General features: G+C 36.7%; 1 protein-coding gene across 2 annotated transcripts; it reads right to left on the bottom strand.

Annotated features, from left to right (window-relative positions):
• Positions 1-9,221: 9,221 nt before the first annotated feature.
• LOC149018163 (uncharacterized) lies at positions 9,222-18,474 on the bottom strand. Of its 2 annotated transcripts, none has more exons than XM_089152474.1 (6): positions 17,844-18,474; positions 13,808-13,922; positions 13,448-13,620; positions 11,613-11,640; positions 11,273-11,381; positions 9,222-9,950 (listed from the first exon to the last, which is right to left on the bottom strand). In XM_089152474.1, the coding sequence occupies exons 1-6, from the start codon at positions 18,102-18,104 to the stop codon at positions 9,869-9,871; spliced, it is 768 nt and encodes a 255-aa protein (XP_089008600.1). In that variant the 5' UTR covers positions 18,105-18,474; the 3' UTR covers positions 9,222-9,868. The 2 variants fall into 2 exon arrangements, with proteins under 2 accessions (XP_089008600.1, XP_089008601.1); XM_089152475.1 differs by having other exon boundaries at positions 9,224-9,950; positions 13,832-13,922; positions 17,844-18,472.
• Between the last annotated feature and the right edge of the window lie 685 nt (positions 18,475-19,159).

Below are 19,159 nucleotides of genomic sequence, written 5' to 3'. Positions count from 1 at the left end.
TAGTTCTCTAACAACAAAAATTTCACCACGAACTTCAACCATAAAAAATCTATAACATGTGTGCTTCTTTGGACGTGATGTAAAGGGTAACTCCTTTATTAATAGCCTCATCCTTGAACCGGGGGTCACTTTTAATAAAGCAGGAGGATTCCCAATTGCATAAATCTTCCCTCCACAACTAGTGGCACATGAAATTTGATATTTCAAGTTTTGCCTAACCCAAACTTTATCGTTAGGCCGACAAAACTTAAGATAATCAAACTCGGGAAGAAAGAACACGACGAAACATCCATTAGGATCGTCTGGGGCAGATGAAAGAACACAAAAACTCGCGGTAGAAAATTTTTTCAATGGTGGTAGCTGAATTTTCTCTAATGATACGGGATTCATAAGGAAGCAGTCCTCTGAATCCAAGTCTGCCATCACCAACCACCCATGAGAACAAGTGCAAATGAATTTGTTGGCGAAGTTGGGAATACTTCTAACATAGTCTTGATTTTCTGATATACTAAAGAAAGTTTGAATTTTGCCACCTACCCCATGGGAGAAGACAAGCCAAGGGTGTGACCCAACGGATGGAGGATGGGAATCAAGTTCAGTCTCAGTGCAGTTCTCCATTACCATTACCGGTGTAATCTGTTCTTTCTTTTTAACGACCAAAGTCTCCGTGGCTCCATGGAAGTCCATTGTCTAACGGGTCAGTTAAGGATCTGAAAATTATTGATCATCAGAATTTATCATAGGGTGAATTTGAAAGAATAATAAACGAAGAAGAAGAGACATGTGAAATTTGAAAAACAATTAGAAAAACGAAAAACAACAGAATAATGTGATTCATTCAAATATTTATACATCATGAGTTCATGGAGAAGTGCGTGTTTTTGTGTGTTCTATTTGCCGTATTCAAAACAAGTGAAGAAGAAGAAGAAGAAGAAGAAGAAGAAGAAGACATGAAAGAAACTAAGGAAGAGGGATTCATACCTGAGCCTCTTCTTTTCGATGAAAATTGTTTTCTTTTTCAGAATTCTTCAGATTCTCCTTCGTTCTTGTTCTTGCTCTTGCTATTCCCTTTTACCCCGAAGTCTCCTCGAAGATGTTCTTCCTACTCACTTTCTCAAATCGCAGTAAATTGAACTGATTATTTATTTTGCTCCTCTTCGTACTCCCTTGTCCTCTTTATATATATATAGCTTTCCGACACACACGAACACGAACGAAGTTCTATTCCAACTCGAAGTTCTATTCCAACTCTGTTTCCTTCTTTTTATCAATCTCTGTTTCCTTCTTTTTATCAAAAGATATGATTAACTCTAAGATGATCTAGAGTTGTTGGACTGCAACTCTGTTTCCTTCTGTTTATCAGTCCTTATTTATTTTCTTAAATAAATATAATTGTGATATTTTAAGATCAGAATTCTGAAGTCCCTCATGAATTCCGAACCGCGAACGACCTTCTAAATACAAAATAAATCAATCTTTATTACTACTATAAGCTAAGCGTGAGATTGTGAGAAAGACGAGATGAGAATGAGATACTCTTTACCGAGACTTGAGGAGGAAAAAATAAAATAGAATAGGAGTTTTTTCCATTTCATGATGTCACTTTTAAAGTCCCGATATTGTGGAATTGGGCCTCGTCTCGTCTTTGTTGTTAATCATGGTCGGTTTTTAGTTATTCAATTAGTCCACGTTTGGCAGCCGTGGACCAAGCCAGTTGGGCTGTGATTTTAAGAAAACCCAAGCCCAGGCCCAGCTCTATCCACGGCATCATCTGTTTTACCACTATTTGCAGCTGACTTCTCTAAAGCCACTAAATTGCTGCTGCCTGGCAACCCCATCTCAGGCCCAATTTGCAGAGATTTGTGGAGGAGCGGGTGTGGGGGCTCAACCAGACCCGATTGGAGTCATATATATATATCTTATGTTCTTCTACCACATTATTGAGAGATTTGGGATTTTCAATTAAGAGTGAGAGTTCTTATAATGTCATTCTTGGCAATTGATTGCTATCTCCCGTCTCTTCTACAGTAGAAAACCCGCCCGGGACGAGCATACCATATCGGGTGTGCACCCGTAAACTCTGCTTTCCTTTTGTTTATTTTTTTATTCACTATTTCGTGGTGTTTGTTCTCACATGTTCTTTGGCAAGAGTGTGGTCATATAACATGACTTGTGTACGTTAGTTGTATGATCTTGCATACATCGTCTTTGCTTTATGATTGTCAAATCTAGGGCTTTCCTTTGGTGGTAAAGTCGTGCCCGGTTCAAATTGGGAAGGTGATTATGTAGCCTCTATCCCTTGTTGATTGGGTACTCCCGCTTTGCAAGAATATGCAAAATAGAATTTCAGGAGTTTATTTGGCAATTTTTCCCATGCTCTATATGCATCATCCTAAGGAAGAAACTGGCCCTATTGGATAATAAAGATCGGGAAAAATATGGCCTTAGTAAGATTTTAATTAAGGCATTACGCCGATAATGGATACGATGCTAGATTTGCAGATTGGTTAATGGTCCCTGGTTTATAGACCTCTAGCTGGAGGACGACCACTAGGAGCATTTTGATCTCTTGTGGAGGTCGATCATTGGGAGCATTCCCAACCTCTGGTTAGAGATTGACCATTGGGAGCATTCCCCTGCTGAACATGACCGGCCTTCAATTACCCCATCTATTAGCAAAAAAATGTTTTATCCCCACAAATTAGGGATGTCAACGGCGTGGTTTGGTGCGGTTTCGGGCTTAAAAACACTCAGCCCAAACATGACTCATTAGTAAAATAACGGTTTCGGGCTAGTTTTGGTTGCGATTTGGGTTCAGACTAACTAACGGTTTGGGCTAACGGTCTATACTCGGGTTGACTAACGTTTTGGACTAATAATTTATGACATGTAATAAAAAGAATAAAAATAAATAGTCAAGCATCCTATAACAAGAGCCAAAATTATATGAAAAACAATATTGCTATTGATCAATTTTCATTAACAAATGAAAAGTCATTCCATGTTGTAGAAATCCCACCTACCTTATAGAAATTAAGAACTTAAATAATAAGTAGTAACATAGAAAATGCAAGCTCATTCTTTAGGCTCCATCGAATAATGCTAAACAAATCTTCAAACCAAAACCCTTTTAAATTCTAACTTGTGCTATGATGCTTGAAATTGGGTTATTGTTTTGTGAGAATGTTTATTTGTTTTTCCCTTCTATGAAATCCGTCTCTCTTTTGGGTTGGTATTTAGTTGATATGCAAAAGAAATACCTCTCGATTAATATAATCATATTTAATAAACATTCTCATACTTGATAAATATTTACTTAATTTAAACTAATTTTACACATTCAATTGAACATTCATACTTAATCCTTCTAATTGTTTCTTATAAGTGGTAGAATGACTATTTGATTTTTGACTTCATGCTCAATTTTTCTGATAGTCTATACCAACTTCCTAGTGGTAATATGATGATTCAAATAATATTTAATGTTAAACTATATAACGGGTTGTAAAATGGGTTATAATGGGTTGCGGTTTGGGTTTGGGTTTGGGTTGGTGTAGGCTCTGCTACCCTCAGCCCAAACACTACCCATTAAGGTTCGGTTAGGGCTGATTAGGGCTATAACGGGCCGGTTCGGTTCGATTTTAACGGTTCAAGCTGCAAATTGACACCCTACCACAAATGATTGGTGGTGGTCAACAGTCAAACATTAACCCCACTAAAGTATTGAACCGGTAAAGCGAAAAAAAACACCACTTGCCATATATCTCCCTCAATCTCTCTTATAGGGAAGGTTGCAGCATTTTTCCCTTCCTAGATCAAAGGTTGGAAAATTTGAACTTTTTTGATATTAGTTATTGAGAAGTGAAGAAATGATGTATTCACTGGGATTCCACATGTGTGCATGGAATCTATGTCATATTGGTCCAAATATTTTTGCTCCCTGGATTGGCAATTTAGAGAGATACGGTGATTTTCCGGCGATGGCAATGGGCAGTTTCCCACGTGTAGGTAAAACCCACTTAAGGATTGGATATAGGAGGGATTTAAATGGAGGTAATTATGTCATTTGACTCTAATAAAGATAATATGGTCATTTCTCTCATGAGTTAATAGAATATTGAATGAAATGTTAAAGAGTGTGCAATTTGTAATTTTGGGAGTGTGCAATTTGTAATTTTGGGAGTGTACAATTTGTAATTTTGAAAGTGTGCAATCTATAATTTAGGATATTAAAGTGATGCACCAAAATCTAAGTCCCACTAAAGTGTGCAACACTGCAACCTATAAAAAACCCAATGAAAATTGCTAACAAAACTGTAAGAGTAAATTATCAACAATATTTAAAAAACATGAGGACTGTTTTTTTTGTTTTTCCAAAAAGTGTTTTTCACCGTGGGCCCCACTGTTTTGTGTGGTCGGGAACCCGTCGGAAAGCTGATCCAGACTCGTATTTATGATGGTAAAGCCGTCAAGGAGCGCCTCCCCCGACGGATAGCTGATCCGGACTCCAATCATACAACCTAATTGGTTTCCTCCCCTCCACCCCCCCTCCCCGGTGGGCCCCACCAATGATTTTTATGGGATGATTGAATATGCTTTTGTCCCCGGGTTCTATGATATTCACAATTTTGTTGCAAGAAGCACCAGCACTCCAGTGGGATTGCTATTTAATTATACATGAGAAACCTGGTTCATATCTTTTTGATGCAGTTCGAAAAAACAAGAAACAGCAGTGGTAGACCAAACCATTGAATTGCACCATGTACTGTTCGACTTAGAACCAACTCTACGTGTTTTCTACTAAAAGAGGAAAAGTCAAGCCTTGAGAGCAGGGGCGGAATCATGATTCAATAGTGGGGAGTCAATTAGATTGGGAGTTTAATAATGGAAACTACGAATTATTTTATTATTATGTACATGGTCAAAGACCAAAAAAACCAAAAGATACAGCAAACACCGGAACCCACAAACCGGAGGAGGCCCCGAATAAAAGACCATGAGAACCTAGACACCATGCGGAATCATCTCTTCCCACCACAGCCTCGGACGAATAGATGGTGAATTCCTTCAATTATCTTGCCAACCCCCTTTATGACCGGATCGGCAAGAGGCGCTTGGGATCGACTCACTTGGACTGCCCAAGCTCCCATATTTAATGCTAATGACAAACCTTCTTGGATTGAATACACCTACAGATATTTTGTGGGACCCACATATATTTGACAGAAATATGTAAATTATTAGTAATGGTATTTTTTTTTTCAACAAGATAGAGGTAAATTAAAGCACAGTTTAAGAAAATACACATGATTTCAATCCTAAAAAGTCAGTTGCAAACCAAATTTTTTTTTAAAGAAAGAGATGCAAACCAATGATAGTTACTTACCTTACTAACTATAGACATTTTATTTATAATATAAAATCAAATAACAAAAATTGCAAGAAATTAAGAATATAAAATCAAATAAAAAATAAATAAATAAAAAGAATAAAAGAGAAAAAATAAATAAATTGAAAAAGAAAAAGAGAACCTAATTATGGAGAATATTTTTTTCCTAAATTTCCTTAATCCACGCTCATAGAATAAATAGAAATAAAGAAACGGAAGAAAATAATTAGAAATAATAGAGAGAGAGAGGAAAGATGAGATATGAGAGAATAAATAGGGTTTGAGGAGTTAGTTTCCATTAGAAATGACATTTTGAATATTTAATAATATATTTTTTTAAAAAATTTTTCTTAACCCACGTTTATAGAATGAGAATAAATAAGAAGAAAATATGTGGGAGAGAAGAAAGAGGAGAATAAATAGGGATTGAGGAGTTAGTTTGCATTAGAAATGACATTTTGAATATCCCCCGGCCCCTTAGTGGGTCCGCCCCTGCTTGAGAGTGAGGGGTCCTTATGGCCTCCTCGGCCCCTTAGTGGGTCCGCCCCTGCTTGAGAGTGAGGGGTCCTTAACATTTGAGTACTTTGAGGAACATATTCCATCCATTCAACGAAAGCATAAGCATGTTTATTTCTCACAAAATGCTTTCAACCCACCTCTTATCTTCCATTGTTTCAACAATGTTCGTTTTGATGTCTGCAGTGTAAAAATTGTTCAGTAAAATTTTCTAATTAATTATTGGGGTAATTGTATTACAAATCCTTCAAATACACAAAAATGAAATTGCAATACAATTGAGAAATAAAGATCTTTAGCCAATCCGGAGAGCTTGAAGTTGCAACCGAACGAACCAACAATCAATGAGGTTGAGTCACACCTTGAGTGTTGTCTTTAAGGTAATTAATGCACCCTACTACCAAGGGTTCTTCGCACCACCACCTCCAAGATAAATCAACCTCCAACTAGAAGATGAGGTAGTTTTTCTAGTCTCTTCAAAGAGCCAAAAGCTAGAGCACAACACTTAGACAACTCAAAGAAAAAAATTAACTTTATAACACAAATAATGTGAGTGTGAAGAGTGTCTCAATTACACCCCACATGCAAGGAAATGTCGGGTTTATATAGGCCAAAACCACACCTCCTCACAATGGGGAGAATCAATGGCTTGTCTCTCTTCCACTAATGAGAATAAACCACCTTGACCTAACCTCCCCACTACTTGGAGAAGTAACTCTCACATTCACTTCTTTGGAATAAATTAGATTTAATCCATTCAAAGACCTTAACCCCACTGATGGTAATGGCCATGAATGGGTCATGAAGTTGAAAAGAGAAATGAAGGTCAAATGTTAAAATTTAAGTAAATCCACCCTTTAAGTAACCCCACCACACCACCATGATCAAGACCTTCAAGACCCATAACCAATGTCATGAAAAGCCTCATAACCACGGTCATGAAGAGCCTCATTTACTCATAGTGCATCATTACCACCCTTAACTAATGGATCTCACACACTAACAAAATAATTAAATAAAGGAAATGCAAAAACTAATTTTGAAACTTAATATATAAATAATATAGATTTTAATAAAAAAACCTAACATTAATTATAATATTGATGTGAACCCAATTTGAAGGTTAGGGTTTTGATGATGATTTCCCTAAAATTAAGGGCTGCCCACAATCTTCCGTCAAAGAAAACTGAAATTCCAGGACGTCCAGGGTGGCTTTTTCGATAAAGGTCTAGGAAGGTTTAGCCAAGCTTAGGAAAAAAGAGGAAAGGGTTTTGGAACTTGAAATCTTGCTGTAATTCTGTTTCCAGATAAGATTTTTAACACGAGGGTTTAAAAAATAGGGCTTTAGGGTTTCGGTTAGGTGGAAGAATGGGACTGTTATTGCTGTTTTGTAATTTCACATGTATGCCTAATGGTTTTAGAGTGTTGGTAAGGGTTTAAGTTGAACTAGGGTTTAGATCAAGAGGTTGAAGAAGAATTGCAAAAACTTTTAAGGAAGAAGATGAAGTGCTGGATTTTTAAAGTGTAAGGATTTTAGGTTTTAAGTGGAATTAAGGATATGGATGGGATGAGGGATAAAGTGCAATCCAATTTAGAGAGAAAAAGGCCAATGGAGGGTTGGTTGAGTGGTTAAGATTCATACTTCTCATTGGAAATGTCTTGAGTTCAACCCTTGCGAACAGCATTTCATTTCTAATATTAAAAAAGCACCAGTGCCAAAACAAACAAAACAAAAAAATTAGAGAGAAAGACGAGGCAAGGGGGTGGAGATTAGAGACTTAGGCTCTTTTTTGTATCAATTATGAAAATTTTCATTATTTTAAATAATTTGTTGGTATCAATTATCAGTTTTTTTTAATTTAAAATAATAAAAAAGTCTCCAAAATCCATATTGACAAAAGTCTATTATGGATTATGGTGAGAATTTAATTCTCTTCATTTATACAAAGGTTTACTTAAAATTGTATAGTTAAGGTGAGGGTAAAATAGTCAATACATATTATTTCATAAAAATCTATATTTTTTTTTCTTTTTTCTCTTTCTCTTTTCTTACTTGCTCACTATCATTTTTTAATAATTTTTTTATTTTGACATACCAAACTTATTTTTAATTCCATAATTTATTTTTGACAAAATTCACCAAACCATTTTTCATTCTTGATCAATATGAATTCTTGTAACTATTTCTTTTAAATAAGCATAATAAAGAATGAGAATTGATATCAAAAAGAGCCTTAACAAAAGAGGGCCGCTACTGCTGCCACAGGGAAGAAGAAACAATGAGAGAGGGCTACGGGGGTTGAAGAAGGGAGGGGAGGGTTCCCAAGGCTTGTTCCCAACAGGGGAGGGGCTGGGGAAGACTTAGGATGTCATAGGGATGAAGGGAGGGGGTTGGGATGTCAATAGGGGGTGGGGAAGGCTGCTGCCACGTCCTATATATAAAAAACTCCTTCCACACATACCCCCCCCCCCCCAAAAAAAAAAAAAGAAGAAGAAAGAAAATCTTGTGTATAGCCACAAAGAAAGGCAGATCCAATAATGTGAGATTTAACTGTACTTACCTTAGATGAAGCTAGCCAGAGTCTGTATTCAATTCTCTACCTACATGTCCGAGATGATCCCCATCTTTCATCGGATATAGAGTTTACCTCACAGTTGTGGGAACCATAGTAAATAAATAAATGATGGCATACTTATAAATTTAAAATATGAACCTAAAGTGCCTTTTTTTTTTTTTCTGGGTAATAAATTACCAAGACTCCCTAAAGGTAAATACACTTAAGGACCAAATGGGAGGATAACAAAGGAATTTCAACTGGAAGAAGTGCAGAACTGCACATTGCACAACAGGTGGATTAAGAATGTACCTGTGTTTGGAAAAATTCCAAACATGTCTTACATGATGTTCAACTCCATTAGTAATATTAAATGTTCATAACATTATTTTAATTTCTCATAACTTGATCTAACCAGCATTGTAAGAACCACATTCTGGGGAAGGAAAGGGGGAACCCAAGTCTTCTTTGATCTTACTATATTTTGCATAGAAAGCCACCACTACTATACTAGAAGCACACCCATGTAAAACCCAAATTGAATTGCCTTTATTCTAGTGGGAAGGATACATGATCCTCTTTTTATACCCCACCACAAGGATGAACTTGCACCAAAATATTTTGGGAGTGCAAGGGCATAGCCTCAGCAGTGAGATATGACCCAATGGGTCAACCTTGTTTATCTAAGTAAAACTCTCTCTCTATATATATATCTTATTGAATCATTGTGAGATCTGGAACTTTTGCTTTCTGGGTTTTGAGTGAAAATTTTTATAACACCATTTTGGCGATTGCTTAATATATCTCTATAAGTATTCTGCTTCTTAAATAGTGAAAATTCTTCTTTGGACAATGTAATTCTCTCAACTACTTCGATTTCTCTTTGAATCTGTTAGCAATTTCTTGGTTTTGTTCTACTAATCACCAAATTTGACATGCATATATATAGAGCTTCTCATAAATCCAAATCCCTAATCTTGAAGGGGGGAGTAATCTATTTCCAAATTATGCACACGATTAAGGGAACTCAGGAGTGGGATGCAACATGAAACAAAGGATATCACAGTATTAACATAAAAGAAACCACCATAACACGGTTAACTAGCAGCGCTCACAGATACGAATAAGTTGGTCACAAGCCCCCCCATACGGTGATTCTAGTCCTCTGAACACAGAGGCAAGGGTTACAAAGATTAAAAATAATGTACAGAAGATTGAAAAAGAATATGTACAAGAGAGAAATGATATGAAGCAATCAATTAACTTGTCGCACTGCGCTTATATTTAACAATGTTTCAAATTTACAGATTATGAAGAACTTCACTTCAGCGCCATCACATTTGTTGGCAGGTGGAGAAATGAAAGAGCAAATCACAAGCCACTGATCCTCAAAGCATCAACATTGAAGTCAGAAAAGCTTTGATATAACACGACATGAAGTCCAAAAGGCCACAGTAGCTGCCCTAATCAGTGCTGGGTTTTGATATATCCTTCACAAGTGCAAACACACAAGAGAAAATACCGATATCAGTAAACCCTAACAGAATTTAACGAAAGAATAAAACACATACACGAGAGCAGGATCTCATTGGCTAGATCATTCTTTACTCTTTCTAATTTCCTTTCTTTCTTTCTTTCTTTTTTTTTTTTTTTTTTTGGGGGGGGGGGGGGGTTGTGTGTAAGACACACTGAGCAGAGATTAGGTAATAACACTGAGACACAAATAACATAACAATAAACAATCCAAAAAAATGTACCAATCTCTGGTGTACCATCTCGGTTGCAAACTGCTAAAAACAGTATGAAAGTACCTCTGATACCACCCAGACCCACAGATACATTACAAGTCAAAGTAACCAAAAGTGAACTGACATAGAGAGTTTTACATCAAAACTAGTTTCCAATGAGTTCAAACCTTGACACAGCCCAGATTTTTGAAGGTTCTATGACTTATCTAGTTGGGCTACTATTTTTGTAAAAAAATTCTGATTTTCTGATAACATAATGAAAATGCCACTTCAAACTCACTCTATTTTATGGGCATCACATGTTCCAGATGACTTTTCATCAACATTACTTCCAAACAAAGATCCAATTGAAAAGTTTCTTATCATTTCTTCTCATGCCACTGTACTTAAATCACTGACGAAAAGTCTTATCTCACTTCTTTGCATGAACTTTATCAAACAGAGCCTAAATGAAGCCTTATTTGTCCCCACCACCTCCCTAACAAGTATTAGTTGAAGGTATACTGAGGATGCATAAGAAAAACTAATGCTAGCTCAAACCCACATAAAGTGTACAAACTCCATATCAGCAAGAAACTGGATGGGGATTACAGACGATTAACTCAATGGTAATTTCTGAATGAGATCACTTGATAACGACAGAAGTAATAGAATGGCTATACATTTCAACCTCTACAAAAGACTGATAAGGTTTTTAAATATGAAGCATAAGTGGCCAAAAATTAAGAGAACAAAACCATAAGCTATTGGCAGCCAACTGGTATAGAACCATAGTTAACATGATTATGTTAACCTATTAATCGAGTAATATAATGACTACATCAAATATTTGGCGAAATACATGAAATGATTTGAAATAGAAAAACAGAAATCATAGCAAATGGAAGTGGTATTGAGATCACGTGTCATGTGTCCCTATATGTGCGAATAAAAATCGGGCAGACCTTTACCCAGAGTAGAGGATAAACCTAAAAGACTTGAAAACTAAACCACAGACTGATTATATATACATTGAAAGCAAATATAAAGCATCGATAAATTAGAAAGTGAATAAAGCAACCTACCCAATAGCTGTTGCACTCCAGGATGCTACATTATAGATAATTTTGCTGCCATCCCATGCCTTCCTAAGCTTTCCCTTCTTCTTTTTCACAGAGAATGTTTTGCTGAGGGCTGAAAAAGAAGTGAAAGCAACATCAGAAATTTATCTCAAAAAAATCATCGTTTTCCTCAAAGCAAAGAATTTATCTACCTCCAACCATGATCTAACAGAGTATCAATCAAACCATGAAATAGAGATGAACCAAATGAAAATCGATAACATGGATTTTCAAATTACTCTCTTTAGAAAATAAAACCAGAGATTGTTAGTCAGCCTTCTGAGGCAGAGATAGTCAAACTAACCTTCTTGGAGTTGATTTGGAGTCAAATCCTGCAAAAAAAACAAATAGGTGCAATATATCAAATCCTTCATAATTAGTTCTCTTCCGACAGAGAAACTTGAACTCAGTTTATTAAGTTAAAGTTCTCCCACTTTGAATGTATCTGCACTAAGGTAATAAAAAATTGTACATGTCAATAAATTAATTCTAGAAGGCACATGTAAAGTATTTAATCATGAACAAGTTAGAAAGCTCCCTCTTCATGACAGGTGATGAGATAATATGACAGTGGTTACCGGAAATATACGATAACTGTACTATCTGAAGAAACCTAGCCTACCTATTGACAATTAATATGATGGAAAAATACACCGGCAGAATACTACAAGGACTCCTTTGCAGTACCTGCCTTTTTTTTCTTGGAGAAGGGTGTATATGCATTACAAGAATCTCATTTCCCAATAAAAGATAAACAATAAAATGCTTTGATATCCTTTTCAACATGTGGTCGTTAGTGTGGAAAAACAATGGCTTTTTCACCAAGTAACACACTTTAGCATCTCCACCAAATTTAAAATGTCAATTGGATTAATTCATTCCAAACACAAAAGAAAAAAATGAGATACCAAACCCAGTTTTAAAATTAGCAATAACTAGATGAATGATGAGCATGCCACCTTTTGTCTCCATAGTTCATGAAGAGCAGGCATGAAAAAGGAACCTTCCCCACATTCCCAAGTACAACTCAAGGTGATTTGGCTGATCCTGCAAGTAAAGGCTCTAAGCTTTGGGGCAGCAAAGGATTTTTTGATAAGAAAAAATTGGTGATGTGATTCCATTGGAAGAGCATACGGCCAAGACGGAGATAGATCATCAAAGAAACTTCTAATGTGGTAGAGATGATGATATACTGAGATACTGATATACCGAACTAAAGGCAAGATTGGCATGGCATATTTTCAAGAATCTCAAATGGGGTAATGTAATCCACTATCTTCTATAGTGCAAAGATGTCACACAGGCATCCAGGAAACTTTAATTGCCTAAGTTTCTTATTGGTGTCACCCGACACCCAAGCCTCTTCTAATCTTTTGGGTCTCCTACAAGTGGTGAAAACAATACTATCTTCCCCTTCCCAAGAGTCTACACCAAAATCTAGTTTCCAGCCCAAAATGAACAAGAAAATAGAACCATAATATGTACGAGCTATCTATGTGATGAGAATGAGACAGAAATAAAAAATTCAATGGGCTCTTCCCAAACCCCTACAACACCCCCCCCCCCCCCCCTCCCCAACAAAGAAAGAGAGGAAGAGCAACGCATCTAGATCATTCAGTGTGCAACTTGTAAACAGTCTGGTTTTCCAGGTTTGTTTAAATAAAGGAATTCAGTACAAGAAATGAGAACTGATTGATCACCAACATATTACAAATCATGGATAATGATATCAGCCATCCAGGATCCAACACAGGAAGTGTTCAGATAAGCGTATCAGCCAACCTATATAAACTATGATCTTGTAAATGCATAATAGGGGCACCTTATTTTCATTATTGAGAAATAGTTCAATACTATTTCTTAGAATTCCAAATCTGTGATTAGGCTAAGATTAGAGAAGATGAAGAGATGGAGGGATGAGAATTGTGTGTGTACTCTCCCCTGTGAAGATAGCTTTATTTATAACTTCTGGGATTAGGAAAGGCCCCTAATCCTGATTTAAGGCCAATATTGATCCCCTGAAGAGTCCTTGTCAACCAAGTAACCAAATGTAGAAACCTAAGCTAAAATAGAAAGTGAAATATTAACACCATTAAAGGAATAAAGATTGAGAAAACAAAGAAAAAAAAAATCACATACTTTAGTCTGCTTTAAAGATAAAAGATACGCAGCCATGAAAGAAGCAATGCCATCCACTATATCTTCTTCTCTGACTAGAACATAACCTTCTGGATCTGACTCAATATTAGAGTCCAAATTTGTACCATCCCATAAATCATTTTCATTGACCATGTCCCAAGAGCCACCTTCTTCTGTTAACACATACATATTCTTGGTTAGCACTTTGAGATCATTATACTGTTCAATCAAGAAGGCCAAACACGACATAAAAAAAAGGCACAAAAGAAAACAAGAAAGACCAAGAATTGAGAGAAAACGAACAACAAAATGCAAACATGAGAGGGAAAAATGGTTGACTAGGAATCACAGATGGATTACCAGGACCATAGGTGGAAGCTATACCTGTCATATTTTGTGGAACTGCCACCTGGACGATCTCTAGCTTTTCAAGGAAGTTGGGTGAATCGATCCTAGATTTCAGAAGATCACACAACTGCAAAAGAACAGGAAAGAAGTGTTATATTTTCATGTACTTAAGATTCTCAAGTGAAGCAGCTGCGAGATGATACCTGTAAAATGTCAACCTATTAAAAATATAAAACAAGTATTCATGCAACCATAACCTCACAGCTTTATCACCATAGATGAGAGAAGCAGACAACATAAGTAATTAAATGGTTATACTAATTGATGCAAGTCTTGTATCTAGTATGTCCTTAAATAGAGCTGATTTGAAGGATCCATGTAGTTGACCCCATTTTGTTGGGATAAGGTTTCTTGTTGTTGTTATTGTTCTTGTACTAATTGATGTAGGTCCCAACACCTACACCAAGTGGAAGCCCAAGGAAACCCCAAGACTTGTTGCCTAGCAGCACTACAGCAGTCCAATAGAGCTCCATACGTAAGTTTTCTTTCCCAAGTTGTTATTAGTTACTTTCTCTTTTTCTGAGTCTAATAATTTTGGTTGGTCAAGAGCAGTCTAATCATTCTGCCAAACCTTTCAGGGATAATTTAGTACATTTATATTCTTTTATTATTTCAGTCTTTTATTTGAGGTTTTGAAGTAATAAAAGCAGCCCATGATTGGGAGAAGCAGTTGTTGTACAGGTCAGATTATAAGACGTAGTTTAAGTCATGTCTTATGTCCTAGTTTCTGTAGGACTCCACTTGTAATATTATAACTAGCAGAGTCATCAATGGGAAAGGGCAGTCTAATCAATGATACTTCTCCCAGCCTTGCTGAACTCTTTGAGTCACTTTTCCCGTTCAAGGTTTCCTACAAAATAGTATAGCGTTGGTGAGGTACCCCCAGAGTGGATACGTTCAAGAGTCGTTGGTGAAAAAACAAAACTGAGATCCTATTACTGGTAGAGGATTCAAACTTCACAGCCACTCCATTACCTGACATATGTAGCATAGTTTGAGGTCTCATGAGATCTCACTTTTCTGGGACCCTAAATGAGATGCAAGGCAAAACTAAAATAGTTCAAAACCTCGGCCCAGATCTCGAACCAATAGGTCCGAGACCGAGATTTCAGTTGAGCCACACCTTTAAAAAAATGCCTCCTCTCGGCGAGCTGGGTCGAGATATCTTGATCTCAACCTATCTAGACACAGCTTCTTTCCCATTGCTAGTTTTGGTGATTTTACTAGAAAGTTGGACGGATCTCTATAATGTAGTACTGTATTTGAATGATCAAAACAGTAACCAAATAGGACCTTTCACGGGGAATCAACTTCAGATTTGATAGACTTAAGATAAATAAAATTCAGATATACAGGTAGGCTGAAAACCGGAGTGGTAGAACAAGAATATTGGTTTAAGAACAAGGACTAAATAGGTCTTCAAAACAACAGTAGACTATAAAGAAGAAATGGATGGAACAATATAAGAGAATTAAGAGAACAATAAGGACAACAAAGTAACACCCGGGTTTCACACCGCAAGGTGGATCGATTGGATCAAACACCAACCTACCTTGATCAAACACAAGGAGTCTCCATAGAGAAGGAATGCTAACAAAGCAAATTGATTTCACTAGATAAGTTGTGTCTTCACCACTTACATAAGTCTCTTTATATAGCATTCTAAAGAGACATAAACATTAATGGCAACATCCAACCACTAGCTAACACCACCTACCTATTAATAACTCAACTACTACCTAACTCTTGACAAAGAAGAACTCCTTTGACAATGAGCTCTCTTATTTTCAAACCAAAGCCCCTTTTATTGACTTTCCAAAAACTAGACTTAGGCTTAGGTCTAGACTATGAGGTTCAACATATGTGGGCTAACTTTAACCCACTAAAACAGCCCTATCCCATGAAAACCATGGGCTGATTCAGGTGACAACTTTAGGCCTTTGATGGGCCTGACCCAATGGGCTTCTTATTTCGTAAATATGTCTTCAATTCTGCATCACTCTACCTAGGCTGAATCAACAAGATGCTTAGCTCATCCACAAGAAAGATCTATTGATCTTGAATCAAATCCTGAAGCAAAGGTGAGTGTTCTTCCAAAACTTGCCTAATTGATTTTACTCTTGTAATCTCTTGGTGAAATTTATAAGTAACTAATATTGTAATATGAAATTATGAACCAGTAAACATGTTTGATGCATCATTTTCATTTATATCAAGTATTGGTTGTGTATTTCATATTTTATTGATGCATCATTTGACTTTAAACCTCATTTTCATTTATATCAAGTATTTGTTGTGTATTTCATATTTTATAAGTCTACATGGTCATCCTTCAACATATGGATTTCAAACTCATATATAAACTTGCTTTCTCACAAATCTAAAGCCATCACTATGTTTAAAGGCCTAAAATAGGCAAAATACCAAATTCCAGCCTAAACTGAGCCCTAATACCCACCGAGATGAGCCCGAGTTGGCTCGAGTTGAGGTGAAATTTCTTATCAGATCTTGGTTTTTTGAGGGACTGAGATCCCTGTCGAGATCAAGATCTCAAACCATGATATGTAGCGGCTGTGGATAACTATTGTAACTAGAACTAGATTTTGATGTAAAAGGTTATAGGGTCAGTGGGATTCTCTCCTCATGGGAAAACAAGGAACAAAAGTAGTTCTTTAAGCTAGTTTTAACTTTTACACTGAACACATATGAAGAGAAGGTTAGTCTTTCACCCTATTCAACTACTTCGGTAGCTGAGGCCAGGCTTCCTTACTAGCCCATCATTTTTTTCTCCTGGTTTTTTTTCTAATTTTACAAGCCCATAACTATAGAGAAGAGACAAGATATCACCAATAATGCCACTAACCATCTGAACAGTGTTGTTTATGAAGTGATGTCAGACTGTATCATTCAATGATACAAATTCAACCACTATAGTGCCTAATTCAATATCATTCGTCAGGGAAAGATAAGCAGAATACCCAGATTACAGCGAATTCACCAAAATCCCACGTATTTTTCCCTTGAGTTTGACTTGGCCATTTAGGAGAAAAAGAGGGGGGGGGGAGCAGCTGAAATTTTGACCTATACATGCGTTTTTGTGAACAAGATGATCAAAATTTCAATAAATGAAAGAAATTTGTGCAAAATAGTGCTAACTGTGGGTGTTGCTCCTGTATCATCTCAGTCGTGTTGAAATCAGAAATTCTTCAGAGAATTTTTGAACTTTGGTGCAGCATTTGATCTGGATTCTCAAGGCACCCACTGGAGACTCAATATGTTTACATGATTTACATGCTGACTATGTATTAACACTCCACCCAAGGCTAAGATGAAAATGAGTAGAGGAGATTTGGTCCTTTCAAATGGAAACTTAAGAAAGAAAGGCCAGAAACCATGCTTTCCAAAGGACACCATGTAAGTCTCAGAATTCACATTCTCTTAGCCTTTGATTCTATATGCATTATATTTTATATGTCCCACATGTTAATCGCAATCCAAATCCATCTTACAGGACCCAATCTTGATAATAGGTTCACCTACACACTTACTTCCCCAGAACATGCAAAAAGGTACAGCAGAGTGCAGACAACATTAATGAGCACAACTATTTCTTAAAGTAACCCATAAATTTCAGATAGAAAACAAAGAAGTTTGACCAGACAAACGACGTAATAAATACGATTTCATAAAGATCACCCCCAAAAATAGATAAAAGGCTCTTCCAACAATGCAAAACAGCCCTATCTGGTTCATAGAAAATTTTATCAGCCAGGTACCAAGTATCCCAAAAATTCTAGTGCCTATAGGTCCAACTAGAGTTCCACTAAAAATAACTTGTACCAACTAAACGGGGCAAATTCTGGCATAATTTAACTCTTAGGTTTAAACGTTCGACGAAACCGGTATGGAAACAAAAAATTTAATGTATAAAAAAATTAAACGACATCATCAAAGAGGAAAAAGGGGGTTGGGGGCAACAAGGCTTTACCTCATCCGAATCAAGATCACCACCTTGAGACGACGAATCCTGATCAATGACCTCCTTTGTCTCTTCCTCAACCTCCTCCTCCTTCTCTTCCTTATCATCGACTACATCATCACCGGCACTCCTGAGCAATTCGAGTGCTCTCTGACATTGCTCAAGCACTGCCTGCAAGTCTTTCGTCTTGACACGAATCTGTTCCTTCGTTATGCCTCTTCTCGCATCAGCTGTAGTCGAGGGCTTGGAACCAGAAGCTTCAATATCCATGTCTAGAAACAAAATCTAGGAACGACAAATTAATCCTCGGACTCGGTTTCAACCTCGATGAAGATTTCTACACCAGGATAGAAACAAAGTTCGATGAGGATCTTTGATCTTTCACTGTTCTCCTCGGCGACTTCAAGCTTCTGCGATGTAGTTGCGTCTCTTCTTACGATGGTTTGGAATTTCCAACAAAGAAGAAAAATCTAAAAATTTTTGGAGTCTAATCTAATCCGTCTAAAGAAATATAAAGTATAGATGTAAAATAATATTCCGTATATATAATTATTCTCCTTTTATGTGTCGTGCAAGGCGCATGGTGGTTTCTATCGCAGCTTTTCCCCTGTAATTTTCCTCCCGTTTCAAGTTTTGACGGGTCAATGATTGGATTTCCTTTCGAAAACTTGCCGAATCATACACTTTTTTTATTCTTTTTTTCCTTTTTTTTCGTTTTTTGGATAGGCAATAATACAACTTGATTAATTTATTATCAAAATTAATCGGAGTAATAACCTTCTACATTTCTACCTAAATTAAACAACCTAAAAAAAATATTACCATTATATGCACTGTGATGTCATCATTTTTTTCATGGCACACAACCCTAGATTATCGACTATTTAATGCCAATAAATATGAATTCGGGTTGCTATATACATTTTGAAGGCATGTGTGGAGATGTACTGTAAAGCTAGTGATAAGCTACAAACTCAAAAAGTTTAATCACGATTTCAATCCAAACATCATATGAAATTGTGGTGGTAGTTCTCTAGAGTTCTCAAAATTTCATACAATAAGGGGTCATCTAAATATTTGGGACTTCTATCTAAAGTGGGCATGTCAAATAAGCAAGCTTTCAAGGAACTGTGTGATAGAGTCACCCGAAAAATGGAGAGTTGGAGGATGAAGTTATTCTCCTATGCAAGTCAAGATACTTTCTTGATGTCAGTCTTCTATGTTGAGTTCGGATCTGCGACCCCGTCGGCGAGTACAAACTGACGGCTTTTCCACCCCAAAATCCGAAGGTCAGGGGTAGATGATGGGGGTGTGGATGATATAGT

Source organism: Hakea prostrata, chromosome 4 (assembly GCF_041222555.1).
Source record: "Hakea prostrata isolate BN-2017 chromosome 4, UWA_Hpros_2, whole genome shotgun sequence".
Lineage (NCBI taxonomy): Eukaryota > Viridiplantae > Streptophyta > Magnoliopsida > Proteales > Proteaceae > Hakea > Hakea prostrata.
The sequence above is the reverse complement of the archived record's forward strand: the minus strand, read 5'-3'. Positions and strand labels throughout refer to the sequence as shown.

Coding starts and splice junctions, on each gene's coding strand:
- LOC149018163 (XM_089152474.1), bottom strand. CDS start 18,104: ATGGATATTGAAGCTTCTGGTTCCAAGCCCTCGACTACAGCTGATGCG. Junction 11,641..13,447: donor TATCTTTAAAGCAGACTAAA/GTATGTGATTTT, acceptor TTTTTTTTGCAG/GATTTGACTCCAAATCAACT. Junction 9,951..11,272: donor TGGAGTGCAACAGCTATTGG/GTAGGTTGCTTT, acceptor GCACTTGTGAAG/GATATATCAAAACCCAGCAC.